The following is a 26,950-nucleotide window of genomic DNA, read 5'->3' on the forward strand; positions in this document are numbered from 1 at the left end:
GTACATTGCCCTATTTAATATCAAGAACTCCATTTATGGCCCATCTACAGTGTTAATATATTTAATTGCAGGTTGCACAGTGCCTCAACTCGCCAGATGGTCTGGGAAGGTGGGGTGGTTCCAGTGAGGTCCATTTCTGGCCAGTTGTAAATGAAATGTGTGCGATCACATGGGCCACAGCCAGAAAAGCAGGGGCTACACGTAGGTGGAAGAAGCGTTTCTTTACTAATGCGTTAACTTGAAGTTCCAGTGTCAGCTCATTGAGCATCGGGGTTCCAAGATTTTTGACCACTTTCGAGTGGTTCCAGTTTCCGCGGCCCATGGCATGGGCAGTTGGATAGGAGAGCTGTTGGGCATGATAATCATTTCAGTTTTATCCAGATTGAGGTTGTGCATCATCCATGGAAATCCTTTGTGTACAGATGGGATAAGGTTGGACATACAAGGCACACCTTTTCCACCCTACTATTTGTATTCACTTTATATTTATGTTCACCGCCAAGACCATAACGATGGGGTTTTATATGGGTTCATAATGATGCTGAGGAAGGGTTTATCAACTGAGGCCCTCTTTAGTGTTGCCTACAATCTCTTTTGAATTCCTAATTCAAAACCTAAGAAGTCCAAAAAAGGTGGTCCACTCTAGTGCATCTCTACCTTTTGAACACTTCGGAAGTATGTGACAGAAAGTATGTAGTTGGCCTCAGAAATCTCGGTCTCAGCGACACTCTCAAAACCTAGGGTGATACCCATATTTAAGCTGACTCATTACTTTTCACATACTATTTAGGGCCCTTTGCAGAGTGCAGTGGTGACAATCCTTTTGTGTGTAATACCATATTGCACATATTCTGGAGCACCATTGTACAAAAACAACAAATGTAGAGAACTGGTCTGGAATGGAGCATTGTCTCTTTTGCCAAAATAGCAGACATATTAATATAAACATTGCACCGATGCACAGTTCACTGGGACAGTAAGTGGCGGCATGCTTTCTCATGATGAGCCATGAGGCCAAAAAGCACCATTTGCTGCGCAGAATATGTGTACACCGCTGTGAGGAGGATCACCTCTGCCAAACAATATCACTTAACAAACTCAGCTCTAGACTTAAGAGTGACCCATAGGTGCCAAATTACCCAAGAAATAGGAAAAAGCTTGGCAGGCAGAATTGCACTGTTGCACACCTTGGAAAGAACTGCAGAGCATCATGAATCATGAATGGGAGGGCAAGGACCATCACATATGCAGACTGTGAAATGGTGATAATAGATGAGACCCTGAAATGGGCCCAATGCTCTTTGGAACGCCATCAATGAACAAGGTGACCACCATTAATTCTTAAAGGCCATACAATGCAGGATGCATAAACATGTCACTGAGTCAGGTCCGCATGCATAAGGTAAATGCGGAGGCCCCCTACCCGCATAAGGTAAATGCGGAGGCCCCCTACCCTCTCAGCCCTGATACTGAGGCCTTGGGTGCAGTAGGAATGTGTATCATGTTTATGTGAATCCCCTCAGAGCTAGAAAGAAAGTAAGCATACACCCAAAGAGAGTAATTAAACACATGTCCTATCTCAGCATAACATTGAACCTTTCATGACAACAACATGGGCTATGGAAGGGGAGGAAGAATGAAATGTGTGAGGTTATGATATGGTGATTGATGATGATGAGGATGGCACTATGGGGAGCATGCATGTCTGGTACACCCACCCAACCGCAGCCGTTGCAACATGGCCAGTCAGTACCATCCATCACCCCAGGTGTTATGACTGCAATCACTATGGGAGGTTGAGGCATGGTAGCTGTGACAACAGGTCAAGGCATTGCCCTATAAAATGTATGAGCTAAAGGAGAGCCACAACAAGCTCAATGAGAAGTAGGACGAGTGCCTGTGGAGACAACTCACATGCAGCCATAGCCATAATCTTCATGACACGGGGGTGAGAACAGAGATGCTAAATGCGCAAGTGCTGCATGAGAGATGGCACACGCTGTTGCTGCAGTGCAGTAAGGTAGCAGTCTATGCATGTGGGAGATGTACACTGCCAGGGAAGTAACAGGTGAGCACTCCATCAAGGGTTGCCATGCCTGACAGGCCGAAACACACAATGGAGAATGCCCTACTTCAGATATACAATGGAGAAGGTGCAAGATCAGTCTCATACATTTGGCCCCAGCCTCTAGAGATACAATCCCCAATGATGCACGCCATCTGGGAAGTGCTTTCATAGAAACAACAGGGAAGAATCTCATGTTACAGCCATGTGCATGCAAATAGTGATGGTAGTGATTGCCAGATGTAAATGCTTTTGGTACACACATGAAAAACATCTATCTGGTATGGTATGATGTTATGGGCCATGTGCAGAGGTAGGGTCAATACCCAACACTAGTGGCCATGCACAGTAACACTGTACTACACCATCTGGCGTGTGAGTAAATATTCAAGCTACACCCCTTTGCTCAATGGTCCCCAGACACAAGGAGTCTCTCGTGATAGAGAACTGTGTGGCATGTCAGGCAACATGCCGATTATTCCCAATGTGTGTACATGTCATATGATTCCATTAAGATAAATTGGAAATTACTTCCCATCTTGTTGCCTGTGAATCCTGCTCCTCATTCCTGTCCATGTCCTTGTGATTTCACCATTGAAACATCACTCTCCTCATCTTGGTCTGCCTCTTGAAGCATGAGTACAAACATTGTGTGAGAAGCAATGATGGGGACAATACTGCCTAGCATTTCTACAGGACGTACCTTCTCAAGGACAATGAACATTTTCTTCAGTAACCCATGGGCACGCTCATTTGTGTTATGTGACAGCTTGTGTGCCTTGTTGTACCCCCCTTTCTGCAGCTGTAGATGGTCAATTAATTTTGGTCACTAACCATTCCCTTGATATGCAACCAGCATCATCTGAGCACATTGGGTTTTTTAGTTAAATCCAACCTTTGCTTAAATATATAACAATGTTAATTTACTTGGTTTCTCATGCTAACTCATGATCAAATAGCAGACATTGATAAAACATAAAACACATTGCAAAGCATGTAGATCCAGGCCATTACAGCACTCTATGATACTGAGTACTTACTCATTTGCATTGGAAGGGATGATGGCCAAATGAGCGTAGTCTATTTCTGCTACCACATTGGGTATGCTTGCTACCTGATACAATTGGGCATTTGCGACATCTTTGGTGAAATAAATGTAACAATTGTTTATAAGCAGCATAGCTGCAAGTGTTTGCTTAATAATGGGAGAGACTGAATACAAGGGCTGAGCTGGGTGGATACCACCAAGCGGAACCACATCAATCCTGAAGTGGTGCAAGGGGCGCCCCACTGAGAACCACGGGGGGCATTATTTTTTATCAGACTTTCGGGGTACACCCGGCAAAGAGCCTGACTGAACAGAAAGCATGAATAAATACGAGGACACCCTGAGGATGGAGGATGCAAAGAGGACCAAATGCTTCCACATTATATGCCTTTTTTCTCTTCTCTGAACAATTATACGGCTGTCTATAATACGTGGGAGAACACAGTCCACTCTAAGGCCGTATACCGCAACACATGGGACGTACTGAGAGGAAAGGCACGGGAGGGAAAAAGACTGGTCTGATGGACTCATTCGCCAGCTTTCAGCCACACAGGGCGGCCGATGGGGCTTCACAGGAGCCCGACAAAAAAGGGGAAGATCCTTTAGACCGCCAAGCAACACTAGTCCAAAATTGATTCATGACAGTCAATATCAAACTTGATGACATAGTCACAACGATTGGATCCCTGAAGGCACGAATGGAGAAGGAGAGCACGTGTATCACAGAAGCAGAAAGCAGGATAAGCACAAATGAAGACACAATTTCACATCATTGCCGCGACATAGCCCACCTCCAAATGGAGCTACGGAAAGCTCAGAATAAGTGTGAGGATTTAGAATCAAGATCTCAAAGGAATAACATCCGGATTGTTGGAATTGCAGAAACCTTTGGCAAGAGCGACATGGAGAGATAAGTAGAAAACTTGTTGAGAGATATCCTGGGAGCAGAATCTTTCTCCGAACATTTCCTTGTGGAGAGGGCCCTCCGCACCTTGGCACCTCTACCGAAACCTGGGGCACCTCCCCACACCATAATAGCACATCTCCTTAACTACAGGGACAGGGATGCGATACTTAGACTGTCCAGAGAGAAAGGCACTTTACATTTCGAGCACAACAGAATCCACATATCCAGATTTCTCCGCTGGTATACAGGCACAGAGGCAATCCTACGAACTGGTGAAAAAACAACTGCGGATACTTAACGTACCATATGCCCTCATCTTCCCAGCGAAAATGAGAATCCAACATGGTGGAAGAGCTCACTTTTTCGAAAACCCCACAGAAGCCATGACATACGTGGAGGCCTTTATCCCACTACCTCCCACAGCCCGGGTAATTGACCAGAACGCCAGACCTCAACCCGGAGATGAGATGCTAGACCCAGCCGACTGACCAGAGTAAACCATCCACTCCCGTCACAAGGGGAAAAAAAAAGAAAATGGATAACCAACGGCCTACCGCCCAAAGAAAGGAAAACTCTGTAATATGGACGGACTGAATGAAGACTTGAGATTGACCGAGCCGTGAGCCTCCATCGGGGCAGCCAGGTGACTGCAACGGGCGACCTTCAGGAAAGCTCCAAATGTTTAAGGGAATGAAAATTACAGGGCAGCATCGTCAAGTTGGGGGAGATGATGTGGGTGGGGGGCCAAAGTATCACAGGATGTTAAGCTCCTTTGAGCAAGTCGGGGATGGGTGGGGGATGTTGAGGGTTTGGGACTCAGTTGGAGGAGTCCTACAAGTTGAAAACCGTGGTGACATTGCAACACATGAAACTCTCCTGAGTAACAGCAAAACAAGAGACACACCAAGGGCATACAGATATGGCTAATCCCATTGTGACGGCCCGAGGGCTGAGATTAACACTTCTTACATGGAACGTCCCTGGGCTGAACCGAGCCAAGTTAAACAAGATGGGAGCCTATGTTACTTGCCACCATCCCCAAATAATCATGTTGCAAGAAACTCATGCACTCCAGAAAGTCAACACTGAGCTCTTGAAGGGGTGGGGTAAACATAGATACTATACCAAATACTCTTCGCAAGCAAGAGGTGTACTTATCCTGATTCACCCCTCCGTTGGGGTTCAATTTGGGAAAAGTAAGATAGAGCCTCTGGGTCGCTATGTCAGAATATGGGGCAGCATTGCTGGAGAAGAACTGATATTAATAAATACATATGGTCCGAACAGGGATGACCCTGACTTTTACACAAATGTGATGCAAATGTTGGGCCTCACTGGAAGCGAGCAAATATTGTGGGGGGGGATTTCAATACCATCTTGGACACTACCCTAGACCGCTCCACCTCCAAACACAGGAATCCCACAAAAACAGCTGGTATTCTGCAACATATCATGTCACAACTAACATTAGTAGATGCCTGGAGAACACTACATCCCCATCAAAGACAGTATTCATTTTACTCCTCGGTGCACGATACTGAATCCCGCATAGATTACTGGCTGGTGTCCACATCTCTTATGGACCAAACCGATAATAGTGAAATACTTCCTCGTACCCTGTCGGATCACTCCCCTATCCTATTAGACATGACACTAGGGAACCTAAAACCCCCGGTCAGAAGGTCGAGAATGCCATCCGATATCCTTAAGGATCCTACAGTGGCAGAGGCACTACATACAGAGGTAGAATTTTTCCTTGAAACTAATAAAAACTCAGTCAATAGCTCTGCAACTCTCTCAGAGACATTTAAAGTATGGGTGAGGGGGATCCTGATCTCCAAATCCACAGGGTTGTTGAAAGGCGGTCAGGGTGGAGCTGGTGGAAATGGAGAAACGGTTGGGTGAGTTGGAGAGGCGATATACAGCCGCACATGAAGACAATATCCTAGCGGATATCAATAGTAATCTACAAGAATTCAATAAACTAACTACCAGGGAACTGCTGTATATGGTGACTCCAGTCAGAGCACACCGGTATGGTGAGGGAAACAGGGCGGGTCGCACCCTGGCCAACCTGCTGAATGCCGAGAGACACCATACAACGATCTCCAGCATAGTAGCGGGGGACGGCACAGTAACCACAAATGAGGAGGGCATAAACAGAGAATTCTCCCGTTTCTACACAGACCTGTATGCCAATCATGACCTGAAAACTCCCAATGACATTAGAGAATACTTAGACAACATCACACTCCCGACGTTGCCAATAGAACATAGACTGTTGCTAGACCAGCCCCTAATGGTTGATCAAATAAAGGAAGCAATAAAATCGCTAGCCAATGGGAAAGCACCCGGCTCAGACGGACTGGGGGCTGAGTTAAATACGGAGCGCCTTGAAGAGCTGGCCCCGATACTACTGTCCGTGTGGGAGGAAGCCATGGAGTTGGGGACACTTCCAACGTCCATGCGAGAAGCCATAATAACGGTGCTCCTCAAGCCCATGCGCCCGCGGAATGAGATGTCCTCATATCGGCCCCTATTCCTTATAAACTGTGACGCCAAGGTATTTGCAAAGATTCTGGCCACGAGGCTTTTGCCCAACATGCCCGTGTTGGTGCATCCAGACCAATGCAGATTTATCCCTACTAGATCGACGGCACTAAATCTGCACAGGTTGTTTGATATCATGGGCCAGATCAAGCCAGAAGCCCAGGCGGTGGCTGTATCTTTAGATGCCGAAAAGGCATTTGATTCAGTGTCATGGGCATACTTGTTTATGGTGCTCGAGAAATTCGGACTAGGCCCATACTTCCTAAAATGCGTCAAGGTACTATACACTAACCCGGGAGCCAGGGTGTTGACTAATCGCACCATGTCAGAATGGTTTGAGATGGGAAGGGGTACGAGACAAGGCTGCCCGTTCTCCCCTATACTGTTCGCCCTTACTATGGAACCAGTTGCGGCAGCAATTAGGGAACACCAGGGACAGAGGGGTATACGGATGTTGGGCCTGACCCAATCAATATCACTATATGCAGATGACGCCCTGTTATACATCTGAGAGCCAGACACACACCTAGGACCAGCAATGGAGACTGTGCATGAATTCGCAGAATACTCAGGATACAAAACCAACCGCTCCAAATCTGAAATCTTTCCCTGACCCCTGCCACTAGACGTCCAAATAACACACACGGCCTATAATGGTCCCCTGTTAAGATAAGATACCTGGGAGTTATTGTGTCAGGAGACAGAGCATCCCTATTCTCGAACAATCATGACTCTGTTGAACACGATCTCTACTAAACTCCGCTTCTGGGATAAACTTCCCATTTCACTTATCGGCCGGGTCGCCATATTGAAAATGGTCATTCTCCCCAACCTGCTATATACATTTACTAATATCCCGATATGGCCTGTTAGGTGGTTCTTTGATACTCTTAGATCCATGGCTGTAGAGTTTGTCTGGGGTGGTGGGGCGGCCAGAATGAAGTGGGAAAAAAATGGTGGAACCCTACAACAAAGGTGGCATAGCAGCTCCAGACTTTGAATATATTATCTAGTGGCACAGGCTCAGTTTGTTAAACACTGGTATGCCGAACAGGACATCTCACCCCACATTTGTTTAGAAAAACACGCCGCACGCCCAACCGATTTAAGGTCAGTTATCTTTAAAGGAAAACACAGAAATGAGTGTCCATTCGACCCAGTCAGCACAACAGTGCATGCATGGTCCAAGATTTACCGTCGGCTCGGGTTGGAGACACCATACTACTCTGAGGCCCCATTCTGGAACTTCACCGGTATAGCACCCACATATGATCCAGATGTGCAAAAGACATGGGACCCGGAGGAAGAATTTAAAATCAAAGACATATTCCCTAACGGCAAATTTATAACATTGGAAGAGTTCAAAACAGGGATGGGAAGGGACCAATTGATGATATTACAATACCATAGAATGAGAATGGCATTTAAGGCTAGGTGGCCAATGTTCCCAGATGAGCCCCCACCACACCCGTGCCTGGTGGCTTTGTCAACCCAGTCGGGAACCATTGTCTCAGGGCTTTACATGGCTGTGCAGGCCAACACTCCAACGGTAAACATGATAAGGATCTCCTGGTATACGGATCTGGGTGCTACCATAACTGACAGATCCTGGGAGAGATACTGTGAACTGACCCAGAGGGTGTCCATGAACGCGGGCCTCCGGCTGATCCAATTTAAGGTGTTGAATAAGTTGCAGTATACCCCCCAAAAAATTGCAAAATTCACAAAAAATGATCCCGGCAGGTGTCAGAAATGTGGGGTGGAGCAGTCCGACTCGATACATATGTACTCAAGCTGCCCACACGTATGTGTATTCTGGGGGGAGGTGGCGAAAATTCTTGAAGAAGTTACCCAGATACCGGCAGACCTCACACCGCAAACATATTTGTTTGGGGATATAGGAAAACGGTCAGAGGTAATCAGAAGGCTCTTTAATATTGCATGTGTGGTGGCGAAAAAGTGCATTCTGCAGAAGTGGAAGAGCGCACAGGCTCCACAAGTGAACCATTTTCTCAAGGAACTAATGTATGTTAATGAATGCGAGGAACACTATGTAATGTCACCCCCGAACTCATGTAAACCAAAGGACATCTGGGCCCCGTTCAGAGTGTATCTATGTGAAGCAGACTCGACCAACAGTAGCCCGGCGGGGCCAAGTACTACGTCTATTCTGTAATGCCACTCATTATGTTATATTACTGAACTGAACCTGTCCGATATGGATATGTATGAAATGACGTGTTGTTGCAATGTTGTGTACCACAACCATCAAATAAAGTTCTAAAAAAAAAAATTATGTGAGAGACTGAGGACTAGAATTTGTTATTAGCAGTTCTAATGTACTTTGAAATAATCCACTGGCACAAAATGTTAACAATGACAAAACCTTCACAATCGGATGTAATGCAGCTATGGTAAAAGTTCTCAATATTGTCTTTTAGTTCTCTATAGATGACAAAAGTTGTAGCAGTGTTAAATATATACATATGTATACATAAGCATCACCTGCAACTGTGATACGTTCATTACTTGAAACAGTGCCCTGTAGATGTCTGACCTACATCTACTTCTCTGTGTACTGACCATCCTCGGCAATGGTTGGTTATGTCTGGGAAAGATGATTTGCTAGTGTCTTCCGTCATTCTTATTTCCTTTGGGATCGAGTTCCATAGGTTGGCTATCAGATAGGAGAAAGTGGTAACTCCAAATGTTCTTTGCTCATAGTGTCTTGTTTCTTTTTGTAGGTCAGTGGTAGATCTTAAGACTATTCTCAGTTGGCATTGGGAAATTTGAGCTTCGATGATGTTGGCTCCTTGTCCATGTTATGAGTAATACATACACCATCAGATTCTACAAAACTCACTTAATCCTAAAAAAACCTCCAGTCTCCTTTCACTTTATTTAAATCTATGTCATCTATGACCCCACCAAAAGATGCCTTGTACTAGCCTGTTAACTCACATGGTGGCCCTACCTGCTTTCTCAGACAGATAACATATTGGAGGAGTCCAACCACAAAGTCCCTGTCAATACTGGGTGCCAGACAAACGGGTTTCAAGCGTGCTGCCAGGTAAACAAACTTTTCTAGTCATGATAAACCTTCCAATGAACAGAGACTTTTATATAATCTCTAAGCATTCTCCTTTCCTGTTTGACAATACCTTACCCCTCCCCTCTCCTATCTCCTTCCCACCTAAACTTCTTACTCCATCGCACAGGGCATGCAACCTGGACATCCTCATTGATAGGAATCTCCGACTACACCAATTCATCACTTTCACCATCTCTTCTGCTTGTATTGACCATGTCAACATTTGGAAAATCCATCCATTTCTTACTCACCACTGTAAAACAAATCTAATCCCCACCAAGCCTACACCTTGGTCTTCCTTTCTACTCTTTCCTCCCTCTAGACAAAGTCTTCAACTTCAATACGCGCCCTCTCTAAAACCTAACCTGATCCTGCCCCACATCTGTCTAATAAAATCAGGCTGGTTGGCTCTTTCAAATTTGGTTTCCTCATCTACAAATCAATAAATAGTCTTGCTCCTCAGTACCTGGCTGACTGTATCTCTACTCACCATATCTTCCCCCTGCTTCTCCTCAGCACTCAACCTCACTCCACCATGCCCTCAATGGCACACTTGCTTTCATTATCTCTCCCTCTCCATTCCCTACTCCTTTGTAACCTGCTGTCCATCACAATCAAAGCAAGGCCAACTGTGGTTCTCCTCAAAGCTCATCTTAAACTTCCCATAATTGTCAAAGAGGAAGCTCCTCCCGCTGACACCACATCTCCATCCAGTTCCACATAACAATGTAATGTTGTATATACGGTACTCCTCTTTTTGTTTTGCCCCTGATCGATATCCCACTGTTTCCTCGCTCTCATAAACTGGCTCACCAATTTGTGCTATTGTACAGCCGCCACTGCAGGGAATGCCTTGGCCATCTGCGAATGTGTGATTTTAAGTTATTTCTGATTGAAATTGACAACGTGGATCCTCAAATAAATATAAATACCAAAAAAAACGAATTCTATGCATTTAGTCTTGATACAAGAAACTGACTGATGGTATGTGTTCAAGGCACATCCCAGTGCAGCATTGCCTGGACCTCAGTTATGACAAATTGTGTCATACCTATTTTGTGAGCCCAGGCTGGCTGCTCTCCTTTCTTGGACTCCCTTTCGCACAATGGCTTGTGTTTCCAGTTCACTAACTCAATTACAGGCTCCACATGCCTCTCTTTCCCATTATATATGTGTACACTAAATCCTTAACTCTCATGCCAGTCAGGACAGGAGTCAAATTTTCAACCAATCATACTGACCTGCCCTTCATTTCAAGGAAATTAACAAAGAGCCAGCAATGAGTTGACTTGTTTATCTGATTACACGTCTCTCTTACTTTCACTGTCAAAACGCTTCCTTCACCCTCCTGAAGCCGCAACATTGCCTTCAGGCCAGCGAATGGTGGCTATTTGTGAAAAAACTCCTGGCGAGTTAACAAGCTAAAACCACAGTCGTGGAGGTGCCTTAACAACAGTTGAGTTGGACAGTAAGAAAAAGGAAGGGTTCCATTTTAGGCTTTAGCTGTGTTTGCTATGTTCAAGGGGTTTACACTGCTGTAGACACCGGGAAACAATCAGGAATTCAGGCTCCAGCCTTGAGCATCTGATGAAAACATTCACAAATTATGATTTTTATAAATTGGGGTGAGGGTTGAGGGCCTCTCAGCCTGCCAACCAACATACTAAGAAAGGTGAAGTGTCATCCTGTCTCCTACACTTTCTATAGCACAAAGCGCTTTGGGTAAGATGCAATAAGCACAGGTATTGATCTAATTAAAGCAGGCTTGCTTTCATCCAAGCTTGTAAGACCTTTTACGCTATAAAAGTGGGGTCTCCTACCCCTTCATTGATTTCATTTTGGACGATCCAGGACTTAATAGGAATTCATTTCAACCACTTTTGGGAAAGTTGATCTTTCCAGAGACCTCAGCCATTGAGGTGAAGGAGTGCTCCAAAGCAGAGGCAAGTTTTGTTCCCTCTCAGGACACATTGGGAGTGTCTGTTGCTGAGGACCAGGAACTGCCACTCTGCATGAGAGCAGAACCTGAAAAGAGTTCCCCTGTCCTAGATCACCTGCACTGGGTCTCACAGTATCCTGAGGGCCAAAACAGCCAGGATCCCTGCTTTCACCACACCGAATGAGTGAACCACATTCGATTCATGTTGACCGTATTTAAAACAGAAGGATCTGCCAGCACTCAATTGAGCTCAGAACAACTGCTGCTGCACTTTTTGCAAAGTCCCACCACCACATCATAACAGGTAGAGCCCCTCACCTATTCGGCTCAAACAAGTAGCTCGAATCTGCAGACAAATTCAAACCGCTGCTGCTCGAACATTGCATCGTGTCACACGTTGATCTGAACCAGCGATTGCCAACATCTCAAACCGACTCGACCTTTGAACTGATTCTGGTGAGCCATCCGAAATGCATCACTGTACTGCCGCATTCGGACCGTTCAGAGCACCCGCTTCAAACTGGCTCTATGACAGCCCACCTCTTGGACCAATAGGACACGCTGCACCCAAAACTGGTTTGACCCACAACTTCAACACCACAGTACCTGGATCAATACGGTTGAAAAACCTAAACTTGGAATAGGTACTTTGCAGTGACCCTGAACTTCTGGTCCACTGTTTTGGGCCCTAGGGACTGCTCTAGTCCATTTGCACCATTTTCTTGCTATTGTTTCAATTTCTTTAAAATTATTGTTTCATTTCTTGCATGTTTTAGTCCCTGCTAATTATCCATAATGCTGAATCATTACATTCTGCATTTCTCTGTCTTTCATTTACAGGGGTAGGTTTTGTTAGTGTGTTGATAGTTAAGTGTGCTCCTCCATCACACTCCCCACCTTTGGTCTTCCTCAGGGCTATATCCTCTCGCCAAGGCTCTTCAACATCTACCTTGCCCCTCTAGTCCATTTGATATCCACCTTCTCTCCTAACTTCCAGTGTTATGCGCATGACACACAGCTCTCCTTCAAGCTTCCCTCCACTGCCTCCTCTTCTTCCTCTCTCATTCCTGACTGTCTGTCTGCTATTCAGGCATGGTGCACTGCTAACAATCTCTGCCTTCATTCCAGTGAAACTGAGATCCTTCTCATTGAGACCCCAGCTCCCTCATTCACTCCTACTCTCTGGCTGCCCTCCATGGATCCTCTCCCCTCACCCTCTTGTGAGGCAAAAAAACATTGGTGTCATCTTTGACTCATCTCTCTCCTTCTCTCCTCACATCATAGACCTTGCCAAGAGGGCCCACTTTCAGCTGCACCTCCTAAGAGGCATTCTCCCTTTCCTCACCTTGCCCCAGAAACTCAATGTCTCCAGAGCTCTGGTTCTCTCCAGGTCAGACTACTATAACAGCCTCTTCCTCAATCTGCCTAATTCCTCCTTTTGCCCCCTTCAACTAATCCAGAACAGGACTGTAAGACTTATCTTTGGCCACAAGCCCAGGGACCTCATCTCTCCAGCCCTAAAATCTCTCAATTGGCACCGGGTTGCTGCCAGGGTCAAGTTCAAGACCCTTTGCATTATCCACAAGGCTTTCTGGGGCCTGGGACCCCGTTACATCCAACTATCTTTCCCTAAATACCTCCCTGCTAGAGCCCTTCAGTCTTCTAGCTCCAACACTCTTCAGATCAGGTGCTTTTCCAAGCAGAGAGAGGGGGGTGGGAGGGTAGATCTCTCTCCTCGCAGGTGCCTCCCTCTGGAATGGGCTAGCTGCCCCTCTCAGGCTTGAGTCGAATCTCCTTAAATTCTGGAAGTTTCCCAGGACCCTCCTTTTCTCTTCCTCCTTCCATCTTCCTCTCCCCTGCTAATATACCCCTGTGCCTCTTTTTAACTAGCTGCCTGGTTCCCTCTGATTCTTACAGGGCACCAGGTCCTCCTCGACCAGTCAACCCCTGCACTTGCTCTCCCCTGAACCCCCTAACCTGCACTTGCCCTTCCAGGATCCCTCTCGCTGCACTTGCCTGGTTGGGGCTGCATCCCATTGAGCCCGCCCAACCCCGTCACTTACACTTAGCAGGTGGACCTTCTTTCCCTTGACTCTGCATTTCCCTGATACTTGTCCACCTGGCCTCCCCTAGCACTCGCGTAACCCATGGGCCCTTTCCCGCCCTGTCTGGAACTTCCCCCCTCCCTGCACTTCCTGTTACTGCACTTTTGCGATTCAAATGACACAATCCATAGTAGGGCCATTTTTTTTTCTTCATTGCTGTCCCCCCCTCTCGGTCTTGTTGCGCCTTGAAACATCTTTTTCTGTATAGGCACACTATAAATACCCAATACATAAAATTAAATATATTTTTATAGAACATTAGTTGGTAATTTTTTTTTGTTTTATTACTTTTTGCACTATTGCTGTTTGGGTGGCAACTGGCTCACGTGCTCACCCCTTCTGGTGTATAACTTTCCCTCCGCCATGTTACCACAACAGGTGAAGGAGGTATATCTCTTATTTGTGCCTGTTTACCTTTATGATTGGGATCACTGTTCCTTTGTATAAGTGTGGGGGCTGATTAGGCGGTTTAGCCACTACTCATCCTGTACTCCTGGAGAGCAGATGTAATTTCGTCACAGAGGCATCTCTACACTTTCCCCTTTTCACAGTAACAGATCCATATCAATGCATGATGTATCCATGGCAACCCATTTAAACCACATAAGAGGCCATTTCAACATGGATACCTTTGAGACACAACTGAATTCAGCCATTTACTCATACCTTACGGATCCTGTATTAGCTTCACTGATCCGTCATGATTTCTGCGGCTAAACTAATGCTTCCATTAGATTCTCACTGTAGAAGACATCATCAAGAGTCTTGCACTCTGTGAACTACACACATAGGGCCCGATTCATGGAAAAGTGTGCAGTAATCCTGCAAAGCCTGCACACCGAGAATGCCTCTACATAGGCCTGTGTGCAGAGTTACTTCTGCGTGCTCCGTGTATTCATGAAATCGTTTGCACTAAGTAACTGCATACGCAAGTTGTGGCCGGAATGCCCCTGCCACGCCTACAAAGCAAAAACAGCCAGAAACAGCTACCTTTACATGCTACCCAGGTGTGAATACATGCCCCCTCAAAACAGTGAATGGGGTCCCCCGCAAGCAGGCCTGCATCTCAGGGACCCTACGCAGGGTCCCCCGTAACTGTTACTGGCACCCCGACAACATGCGTACAATTGATTATAACTTTAACCCAGGCAAAACTCAGAAAATCTGCGTGTGAACCCCCGTAAACCGTTGCTGCACCCCAGTTCACTGTGTATGCGCACCCCTAAGTCAGATCGATACCCCGGCTGCGTACACTCACCCTTAAATCGGACACCAGATCTTACCTCTGCGCTGTGAATCCTATGTGCAAGTGTCTATACGCCTGCCTTCGTCTGGCAGACAATATGAGGGCTTTGCGTGTCCATTTCCCTGCTGAGAGGTTGCATGGTCATTTACATAAATACACCTCATTCCTTGTAATAGTGGGAGTGTGATGGACTGCCTGCAGGCCATCCCTCATAACGCACACATTTTCCCTTGCTCCTCCTCATTTTCAGAGTTACGCCGCCCTCCCCTACCCTCTGTGCAAGCAACACCCACGCTCTGCTTGGTGTCTCGCACAAGAGTCTCGCCCACTTGCAGAGACACGCCGAGCCTGCGCGAAGTCCCCGCAAAGTAGGAAAAAGTGCAGCACAGTCGATTCCATAAATCGACTAAGGGGATTTTGCATGCAGATAACAACTCAGGCGGTAAGGGTTTTACGGCGACGTAAACAGCGCCGACCCTTACCGCCTGAGTACGAGGTCCCTTAGCGCCATGGCGGACTTAACACCTGCTTTTAGCAGGTGTTAAAATCCATGGCGCTAAGGGACCATGGAGTTAATTATGCCACCGTAATTTACGGTGGCGTAATTAACGCCTTCCCCACTCCCATTATGCCCTATGGGGCAAAAATGGGAATGGAGAAGGGTAAATGGGGATTGGGGACTTACCGCCCCGCCAAGGTCGGAATGGGGCGGTAAGTCCGCCAACCACCATGGCGTAAACGTAGTTTACGCCATGGTGGTAAAGTCACGGCCCAGGCGGTAACTTACCGCCTGGGTCGTAATGAGGCCCCATGAATCAGGCCCATTGTTTTTTTCCTTCACTATTAGTGAGACACCACGTAAAACAGGAATTGCCCATAGAATCAACATTTATGAGATTGGGTTACAGTTCAGTAAGGGGTAGCATTGGTTTATTATGCTTTTTGCCACATCTTCAATCCATGGGCCTCCACAACCTACAACATGTTTTTGTTACTCTGTATAAAGGAACAAGGGGCCTCATTATGAGTATGGAGGAATTACCCATGGTATGATATGTTATTTATAAAGCGCTTATAGAGGTTTCTAAGCGCTGAGCCGTGGATCGAACCTGCGTTGCTCTGTGTCGTCCTGCTTCCAAGGCGAGCACGTTGCCGCTGAGCTATCCTCCTGAGTCAGTAATATATAAAACATAAATGATTGTTTTATAAAAAATAAATTAAATAATGATTTTGTCATTCAAAAATAGTTTGCTGATATAATCAATGGATACCTGTTTTAAATGATTGCATGACATAGATTCTTTTAAAGCGCCTGTGCTGGTATTATATGCACTGAGGGGCAATTAGTAATAGGGCAAAAATTGCAGTGACCCAAAAACAAATGATTTCAATCTGGTGTTTCTCCTTTTGGGGGAGACTGGTGTCAGGGCAGGAAGTACTTCTAACAATGGAAATTGTAAAACTGTTAAAGGACTAAATCTAGTTGTTGTTTAACCAGGAGTTTTCGGAAAAAGAGTGACATTTTAAAATGTCATTATAATGCTTGTGTTTTTGATTGTGCTTATGTGTAAAGTCCTACATTTGGGACTGAATGATTTTTAGGTTAGGCTAAATTGATGGTAATGGAAATCTGTGAGAGCTGGCAGAGCTACATTGTGTTTTTGTATTGTTTTAAATTGTAATTTCTCTTTGTGAAAAGTCTTATTTTTTTTACTATAACACAATAAAAAATAAAAAAATATTTCAATGCATTGTTACAGTGGGAGAAAAATTGCCCAACACTTAGTCCTCTGCCCTGATGCAAAAATGCATTGAAACAATATTTGTTTGCTGTATAGCTACTTGCAATTGCAGTAGTGCAACATTTCTGTAATACCACACCTTGACTTCATGGCTTCCTAATGTAAAGGTGCTGGTGAACAGAATCCTCGGGCAGACCTATAGCAGGCACTGTATATTCTTAATGTCTTGGTCATTTACATGCACTGTAAGGAATAACACATTATCTCTCCTTTGCTCTCTTTAACAGCTCAGCATTGCAGTATGCATTGGATTTCTGGCAGCCTGGACACCCTATGCCATCGTCGCCATGTGGGCAGCACTGGGGGATGCTGACCAGGTGCCATCTTTTGCGTTCGCCCTCTGCGCCGTTTGTGCCAAGTCGTCTACACTGTACAACCCGGTGGTATACCTCCTCTTCAAGCCGAATTTCCAGCAGGTGTTAACCAAAGACTTATCACTATTTCAAGCATTGTGTGGCATGGTGTGTGGCCGCACCGCATCTTCTGTGGAGCCCAAGTCGCGCACGGATAAAGAGGTCCGGATCAGTAGAGTCATTTCTGGCAGCTTTCTAGATAGGCACGGCTCATGCAGGACCTGCGACGACACCTTTGAGTGCTATAGCAAGTATCCAAGATGCTGCAATGTAACCCCGGCTCAAGAGGGCGCCCCGAGACCAGGCATCCCGATTTCCGCCGTCAATGGGGAGTCCCAACCAGCACTACAAGTCATGGTGTTCGCTGCCAGGACCAAGTCTGGAGGAGAGACGACCAATGTTGCGGTGCACGCGCTACCCCCAGGTTTGGGTTAAGACTCTCCAGGCTAGTGCAAGCCAACTTCCAAGAGACCTTCCCACAGTGCCACGAACAACCATCATTGCAGCTCGGCCAAATAGGACCGTTTTTAGAGCGTGTGTCACCAAAGACCAACATGGCAGCTCAGTGATTGTAATATGTTCAAGGGACGCATCTTACGTGTGAATTGAGGATATGGCAAAACTGTGTATATGGCTCTACAGTCATCAGTGAGCATTCGGGCCCAGAGGGTCCTACAAGAGATGAGTGACAACCACTTCAAGGGGAATGGGACTTCAGCATGACTGTTAAACTTTTATAATAAAAGAAAATATTGGCATCTGGTTAACAATAAGCTGTTTCTTTCGCCCCATTCCGCATTTTAAGCACGAAAAAAGAACTGGCATTTGGCAAAATGTTTATAATCTTAAGCACAATAATATGGACAGCTCTGGAGGTCCTACAACCCCGTTTTGGCTCACTCTACCTTTCAGCAACAGGGTAGTCCAGCACCAACATGCTAGGCAATGCTCCTCTGCACATGTACCAACACCGACCCCTGGCACGTGTTTCAGTCTTGTTGGGCCTCCTCAGTGAGGTGAAGCTGTGCCTCTGTAAGCACAGTGGGCAATTGTAATTGGTTACTTAAATGTAATTGGTTATTTATAACGCGCTTAATGCCCAGAGGTTTCTAAGCACGGACCCAGGGATCGAACCTGTGTTGCTCCGTGTCTTCCTTACAAGGCAAGCACGTTGCCCCTGAGCTATCATCCCGAGATGAGGCAAGGGGTCCACATCTAGATTACCCTGGTAACTTAGGGTGAAACCCCAAGCATTCCAAAATTATAGAAAATGGCTGGAGCCCCCCTGCTGAGAAAGAACTCTGAAGGGTCAATGAGCTAAAAGGGATTGTAGGGCATCACGTTGGTTTGCCGACAGGTGTTTTTTGTAGTAATTTTCATTGAAAAAATGACTAAAAAAACGTATCGAATTATATGAGGAGTGAGAGGGGGTTGGTGTAGGAATCATAGAATAGAAAAGGGGGGTTTTAGGGGAGGGAACCCACACCCGCCCAAATATTAAACAAAATAGTTGATGAGTTGTTTTGAAGTAATTTCTTGGAAAAACATTACTTTGAAAAAACTGTTGTGGGCAAAGGGACATGGGACAGGTTGTAGAAATGCTATAAACAGGTTATTTTAGCCGTGTTCTTCCTGAGTAGAGGGGCTCCCACACTATTCTAAAATAAAGGCTCTGGGGCATGTGATTAGCTGTTCCAAATATTGGTTTGGAGTTCATGTAAATGTGTATATTGACCTGACTTGCCACAAAGGTTCACTCATGATCTATATGGTACGTTGCTTTATTATGGGGCAACATTATCGCGGAAGATATCGCTGTACAATCGCAGGTCTGCTGCCAAGAAGAAACCATTGTATTTATGTACCTGTGCATTTTCAGTGATGAGGACCTTGCGGTGAGGGAATAAGAGTTGAAAGTTTGAAAGGGGGCTAAGGGGCAGAAGAAAGAGGATTTAGGCTGTGGGCGAAGAAAACAAAGGAAGGGTTGACGTATAGAGGGCCAGAATGGGAGGGGGAACGTGGGAGGACTCCGAACTGCAAATGAGCAGTGCTCGAGCAGGGGACAGTAAAAGCGGGGGGAATGATGGAAGAGGACAAAAAGAGGTAAGTGAAGAAAAGATGGGAAGTGGAAGAAGGGGCGAGGGAAGGAATGTATGCAGTAATATGAAAAATGGCCCAAAAAGATAGTGGTGGTTGTAAAAGTAGAGATGAGAGGGAAAAAAGGAGGCACAGACGAGGGGTGGCCGTACAGAAGCGGAGGGCACAAGAAGAGGACAGTGGACGTAAATACAAGAGGATATAAAAAGTAGCACTGGGCTGTGTGAATACGCAATCTATATTTCTTTATTTTCTTTCAGTCTCACAGTGCCAACGTGTCACCTATCGGTTTCTTCAGACTTGTCTGAAACACAGTAACATTAGAGAGAAATACTGTATCAGGAGTGCAACCAGGTTAATGCTTAAGACATAAGCATCACTTTGTTCTCTGATGCCGTCCTAATTATATGGACTTTACAGGCCTACTGCAAAAAAAGGCTACCAGGTCTGCAAATGTCTCTGCATAGTGTGGCACCAGGAATCCACATTAGGTCTCAAGGTTAAAGCAGGCGGGTCCGACTGCAAACACTGCCGTGCTCTTCCAGACATGATCAAATTGTAGCTTAATTTTGTGCTCATATTCCCTTCGTCCTATTAACCAGCGCACACACATATACACACGCAGGTGCTCAACACCCACCATCTCTCTCTTGTATGTCTCTCTCTCTGCATGCACATGGACTTCAAGTTGGCTGGTGCAAAATGAATGTGCCGGCATTTACGTATCCCGCCACGTTTCCCCACCGGCCTACTACAACTACTTTGATCTTGGCCAGTCTCTCTCTTCCCCTGAGAATGGTAAGGCCTCAGTCCCCCCTTCGCAAGGCCTGTGTGACTCTCTTTCTGATTTCTTTCTTGAAAAAATCTCCACTATTCGTGACCACATAAAGGCTGGTTTGCCGTCGCTCATAGCCCCAAAAATTGTCACTTCTTCCCCTTCTCCAACTGCTTCTTGGTCTTCTTTTACGCAGTTCTCTAATTCTGACGTATTGTCAGCGATTTCTAGACTAAAGTCTGCATCTCCTAACAATGCTATACCTCTTATTCTTTTAAAGGAGGGATCTGCTGACCTCATTGAGCATATCACCACTGCTGTGAATACTTCCTTCTCCACAGGACTTATTTCTCCCTCCCTTACTCCTCCCTCCCTCCCTTAAGCACGCCCTGATTGTCCCTCTCCTTAAGAAACCGTCTCTTGATCCTGATGTTCTGTCCAATTATCGTCCTATCTCACTTCTTCCTTTTCTTATGAAGTTGATGGAGGCTTTGGTGTCCCCACTTCTCTCTAACTTTCTCAAGTCCTCTCATTTCTTCGACCCTTTTCAGTCTGGTTTCCGCCCTGGAAGGGGTAATGAATCTGTCTTGAACTCAGTACTCGATGACCTGGTATGTTTGGTGGACTAGAGTGGTGTCGGAGCAGTCCTACTCTTGGATCTGTCGGCTGCTTTCGACACCGTCGATCATTCCATCTTGCTTTCTCGCCTTTCCAACGCTGGTCTTTCTGGCCGGGTCCTCGACTGGTTCACATCATTTCTGTCTGATCGCTCTCAGACTATTTCTCTTCCCCGTTTCCGATCTAAGTTGGCTACACTTCTCTGTGGTGTCCCTGAGGGCGCTGCACTTTCTCCTGTTCTCTTTAATATTTATATTAGATCTCTTCTGCTTCTTATCCACTCACATGGTTTCTGCTACGACTCTTCTGCGGACGACACACAGATTCTCGTCTGCCTGGATCTTACTCAAGCTGAGACTGCTGTTCGACTTAGGAACTGCTTGGGGGATCTGGGCATTGGATGATGACTAATTGGCAAAAAATGAATGGCAGTAAGATCGAGGTCCTGGTTGTGGGTACCTTGTCTCACCTTCTCTTTTGGACCCCGCAATTCTGGCCATCAAGCCCTGGCCCTCTTCCTCTTCTGGTTCAATCGGTCCGCAACCTTGGTGTTAAGATCTCTGCCTCTCTGTCTCTTGACAATCAGGTGGTTAGTGTCTGTAGTGCCTGGCACTTTAAACTCCGCATTTTGCGGAAAGTTTTGCCCTTTATTCCTGCTGAATGCCAGGCTCCGGTAGTGAGAGCCTTGGTTCTCAGCACTCTCAACTACTGCAACTCTCTCTATTTTGCCCAGCCTCGCTATTTGATACAAAGGCTCCAACTGCTGCAAAATGCCGCCGTTCATTCCATATTCCGCCCTCACTTTGGATCCCACATTTCTCCTCTGCTCAAGAAATTACTTTGGCTTCCTGTTGCCAGCCAGATCTTGTTCAAATCACTGTTTCTGGTGCATCGTGCCTTCTATGGCGTGGGTGCTGAGTACCTCCAAGCAAAGTTTGTTCATTACACTCCTTCCCGTTTGCTGCGCTCTCAGTCTGCGTGTCTTCGCATTGCCCCCCGTTATCGTCTGTCACGTATGGGAGGCCGTGCCTTTTCGGTGGCGGCTACCAGAGCCTGGAACAAGTTGCCTATCGCTCTCAGTGCAACTGAAGACCATCTTGTCTTCTGCCGGCTGCTGAAAACTACTCTGTTTTAGGCCGTCTGTCTCCTGTGGTGTTGTTGGCCGCTCTGGATCTTCATTCCTCTTCAGTAACTAGCGCCAACATGCCTTTGGGTGTACGTGCACTCTCCAAGTTCATATAACATAACATAACATAACATACAAGTTTACCGGTGAGGTGAAGGAAGTCATTCCATCACCCTACTGGCAAAACTCACTGGTATTACAGGCGCTGGTAATACAGGTGCCTGTAATACTGGCAAAGTCCCCCATGGAGTTAATGGAATGGGGACTAATGCTGCATACCAGCACTCATAATCCGGTGGACATTCCACCAGACCGAGTGTCAGTATCGGTAATACAGTTTGACGGTATACTGGCGGATTTACCGTCAACCTTTTAAAGAGCCCCACTATCTCACGCTCCATCACTCACTTTATTTCTCTTCACAACCGCTGTAGTGCCCCCTTTAGGTCCATGTCCACGCACCCAGCCCATCACTGAGCAGCGTGACCCACATGTAAAGCGATGTGGGAAGAGCACAGAGAACCAGGGTGTGAAGATATAGTGTGCAAGGAGGCAGGGCAGAGGATTGCAACATGTTCGCTAAGGAATTGTCATAAAGAGTAGAGAAGTCATAGCCGCATTATTTACTTATTGAACACCCCCTTACACACATACATACAGTGGTGACAATGATGAATCAATAAAGAACTCACACGCCACATCCAGAACCCAAAAGCAAGCGCTCATTGCCTCCAAGCTCTGCACCCAGATCCCAAGAATGATCACAAGCATTGGCAATGCCAACTGTTTGGGCTTTTGTGTAGGCATGGGAAAGATATTTGCAAGGCACTGTTGTAGTGGTAATAACTGACCACTGATGTTAGCAGCTGCAAAATGGTGTGAGCCTGGGCAAATAATAGCAGTGCCTGTCAAATACCTAATACCTATACACAAGCCAAAACTGTTGGCTTTGCCAATGTTTGTTTTAAACAGAACTTCAGTGAAGGAAACACATAGTGCTTATGAATTAAGTTGCTGAAGGCAAACCTGGATAAGACATTTGTATTACAACAGTAATGCCTTTAGAGTTCCAATTAAGTCATTAACCCTAAGAATACTGCTTTGAAAAAACACTAGCACAACGTTTGATGGTAAGGGTTGATAAATCTAGCTTAAAGAGATCCCAGGATGGTGTGTTTTGGGCGTGGAGCAGCAGGAAGTGGGTGAGAATGGCAATAAAGATTAGTATGGCCATGGAGAGTAAATGGGTGGCTAAATACCAAATGACACCTACAAGCTTTGTGTCTCTCCTCATATCCCATTTCTCCCAAGCTGTACTCTAATGCAATAGTTTCAGCTTACAGGTGATGCTTGCACCACCGAATAGTCAAAATTAAGAAATTTACATTTTACAGAAGCAGAATGGTGAAGCAGAAAGCTGCAGCAGAAATCAAACCGAGTGCTGAGCATAAAGGGCACTAAAAACCAAACATAAATGCATCAAGTCCATGAGTTCTATAGAAACCAGTGCAAAAGAATACAACATGATGGCCAGCTCCAGTGCAGTTATCATCATTCTGGATTACAGCTTTAAAGAAATATGAGAATACAGAAACAGCTCACCAAGGCATACTTCTAACACAGCGTGTATGGAAGCATCAAACTATGATAACAAGTGTATGTGTTGTCTTAGGTTGTGTTAAAAAAGCTTTTATACTGCACCCACCACCACGTCACCGGTATCAGGTGAAAATCTAGTTTTATTTTTCCTGATTCAAAAAAAGATCAATTTAAGAAATAACGCTCTGGGCCCCACAGACAGGTCTTTCTTAATCGAGCTGTCATGCCCATGCTGCACACAGGTGTGCGCAGGGGCTGACAGGCACGGGAGAACAGGTAAGTGCTTCTGTGTGTGTATGTGTGTTTATGTGTGGGTGTGTTTTTGGGAACAGGTATTTCTGGGGTGGGGAGGGAGGCAGTGGCTGGTGAGGAAGGAGGGTTCTGGGGTAATACCACCCGATTTAGAAGTCATCCAGCCAGGGACGTCATTTCACCAAAATACCAGGGGTAGCGGAAATGACATCACAGTGCCACGCCCCCAAGAGTGACATCACGGGAAGTGATGTCATTTGATCACACCCCCACAAGAAGTGATATCATTAGACCACACCCCGCAGGAAGTGATGTCATTTGACCATGCCCACCCACATGTCATCACAGGAAGTGGCCTCAAAGCATTATAGCCAGGATAAAAGGGGAGAGGGAGAATATTTCACCAGAAAACATGTATGGCATCCTCAGTTTTTAATGATTCTTCTTCTTGTGTTATTTTGGCTGCCAAAAGATTAGTCCAAAATGTTTTCAAGGCATACAGTGCATTATTGAGTGATACGAACTTCAGTATCAAAGGCCTCATCAGTCCTGTCCCCATATTTTATGGGGGAAAAAATCCTGGCTGCATTTTACATTACTCCCACACTCACCAACACTCTTTATATGCCTAGGTTTCCGTTCCTTCATGTTCATTGTCCTCCACACCCGCACCTCTCCATAATGGTACACATTCCAACAATTAGTACTAGTATATAGATTTTGGGATGATGCCCAACAGTTGCTCTTCCTTCACTCTGATCATAAGACTTAAAATGTAGTTTCTTACCAGATTGAGCAGAACAGTGGCTTGACAGACGTGCCGGTGCTGCTGTTTCAATGGCATGTGAGGTGATGATTCTGACTCGAAGGCAGGTTGTTGCTTAGGTGACCGGAAACCAGAGGTGAGGTCTGTGAGTGTTCAATGGCAACAGATCAAGAAGGCACAGAACTCTGGTAGTGGAGTGGCAGGTGTTTGGCAGAGAAGAGGCTGCAAGTATGGCAGGTGCTGTTTTGAGGTCACAGAATACTGGCTGTGATGCGGATGGTGCCGGGCTGGTTTTAACAGAGGACAGTGACTGGGTGTGTCTCATCATTGCTTGGTTGACTACAAATCAAGGATACAGTGCTGGCATTGTGAAGACAGAACTGTAGCTGCGGGGCAGCTGGTGACTGACTTTAAGGAAGTTGCTGCTTAGATGGCTCATCATTGCTTCATTGACTAGAAATGACAAAGAGCCAGGCGGTAATCGGATAGCAAATGTTTTCATGACACAAAACTCCAGCTGTGCTGCAGCTTCTGGCTGACTTGACAAGAAGATGCTGATGGAGGCTACTCAAATTCTAAGAGACTGGCGGTTGACAGATGCGTGTGGCTGTGCTACTAGTAGTGCCTGTCTGGCTTCACAGGAAAATGCTAATTGAATGTCTTGCTGTTGCTTAGACTGAAAATCTGTAGGATGCCGGCAGTGTGGCAGATGCTGCCATTTTAAAGACACACATGATGTTTCTGACGTAATGGTCCATTGTTGCTTAACTCACTGGTAAAAAATAGGATGTTGACAAAACTCAACAGCATACCATGTAGTGTCTTGAAGGTAATACAAACTGGTTGTAGTGCAAGAGTGATGTATCATGGCTGACTTCATGAGTAGAAGAGGCTGGTAGTGTAGGAGAGTAGCAGATGGTTTTGAAGACTGTATGTGGTGCTGATTAGGTCTGCTTGACTTGAAAAGAAAGACCTAACTGGAAAATTGAGCTATAATCTAACAGTGTCAAAGAATATAATGGTTCATCTTTTCAGAGGATACCTCCTGTGTCACATACCTCCTGTCTCTCAAGCAACCACCCTTATCCCTACCGATCGCAACAATAGACTTGGTGCCAGAATCCACCACAAAACTAGCAAACGCCCAGCTAAACTACCCAACAAAACTAACAAGTACACTATAACCCCCATCAACTCTACCCTCCATACACTAAAAGGAGCTATTCTAAATGTTAGATCACTAGTCGCCCATTCCATAGAAGTCGCCGACATCATTCTGACTAACAACCTAGACTTCCTTGCTATGACAGAAACTTGGTTACATGAGGCTGCGGGACCATCCCTTACCCTAGCCATCCCTGACAACTACACTATCCTCAGAGTAGACAGACCTAACGCTCGAGGAGGTGGTGTAGCCCTCATCTTTAAGTCCTCACTTGATATCAGACTAGGCTCCTCTCCTCTACTCAAATCATGTGAACACCTTACAGTTAAACTACAAACCTCCCCGAAGAGTACTATCACTATGCACCTAATCTACAGACCCCCGGGTCCACCTGGCTCATTTGAGGAAGATATCACCTCCCTAGTAGCCGAAAGCTCCAAACCTTCAGCACAAATGATTATACTGGGAGACTTCAATCTCGGGTTTAATGACCCTCTTGACACCCCTGCCATTGCCCTGGCCACGGCATTAGAGGAGCATGGCCTCCTTCAACTCTGCTCCAAACCCACCCACTCGAAAGGCAGAATCCTTGACTGGGTAACCACCCTCAATTGCAACATCACCCTAAAGGACCCTGTACAGCTCATCTGGACGGATCACCACTTCCTCCCCCTTGACATTAATATCAACAACCTAGTGCACAAAAGGCCTATTATTGCTCCGGCCTGCCTAACTAGGAAAAAGAGCAACATCACAGCTGAAGCCTTAATGCCTCTGGTGACCCCCATTCTGAACGCCCTACCAACTACAACTGACTTAAACTCGCTGGTCAACGCCTATAATGACTCCATGGCTAAAGCTATCGACACCATTGCCCCATTAAAAATGCGCAAAGGGAAACCTAAAGCGCACCTGAATACGTGGTACACCCCAGAGCTCAAACTTCTCCAACTACAAAAAAGCAAACTTGAATCACTATGGAAATCGGTGCCTTCAGTAGACAATAGAACCAACCTTACCAATATCTCCACCCTCTACAAAAATGAGATCACACGTGCTAAGAAAGAATCTCTTAATTCCAGGATCTCACAGGCAGGCTCCAGCACAAAAGAGCTCTTTAACATCTTAAAGGAATTAGAAAACCCCACTCCTCCCGAAGATACCTGCACAAAGGATAAACCTTGGTGCACAGACATCCAGAATGCCCTTGCCAACAAAATTTCAGGGCTCCAAACTAAAATTGGAAACAAACGGCAGCAGCTCACTCATGACCCCACCTCCAGACCCACCCATCCCCCACTCACCGCCACTAGCTCAGGCTTCACCTTCAAAAAAGTTACCATACCTGAAGTACAAAAAATTATAGCATGCTTGAAACCCTCGAACTGCAAGGGGGACAGTTGCCCCACACAGATTATCAAGGATGCTGCCAGGGATCTCTCCCCC

General features: G+C 45.9%; 1 protein-coding gene across 1 annotated transcript in view; it reads left to right on the forward strand.

Moving 5' to 3' along the window:
• The window catches only part of LOC138580598 (opsin-5-like), a 1,021,543-nt gene extending 1,003,664 nt beyond the window's left edge, over positions 1–17,879 (forward strand). The window contains exon 6 of the mRNA XM_069651261.1: positions 16,981–17,879. Coding sequence (XP_069507362.1) covers positions 16,981–17,541 — 561 coding nt within the window. The 3' untranslated portion in view covers positions 17,542–17,879. The remainder of the gene's footprint in view (positions 1–16,980) is intronic.
• The last annotated feature ends 9,071 nt before the right edge of the window (positions 17,880–26,950 follow it).

This window comes from Ambystoma mexicanum, chromosome 3p (assembly GCF_040938575.1).
Source record: "Ambystoma mexicanum isolate Mex_15411 chromosome 3p, UKY_AmexF1_1, whole genome shotgun sequence".
Lineage (NCBI taxonomy): Eukaryota > Metazoa > Chordata > Amphibia > Caudata > Ambystomatidae > Ambystoma > Ambystoma mexicanum.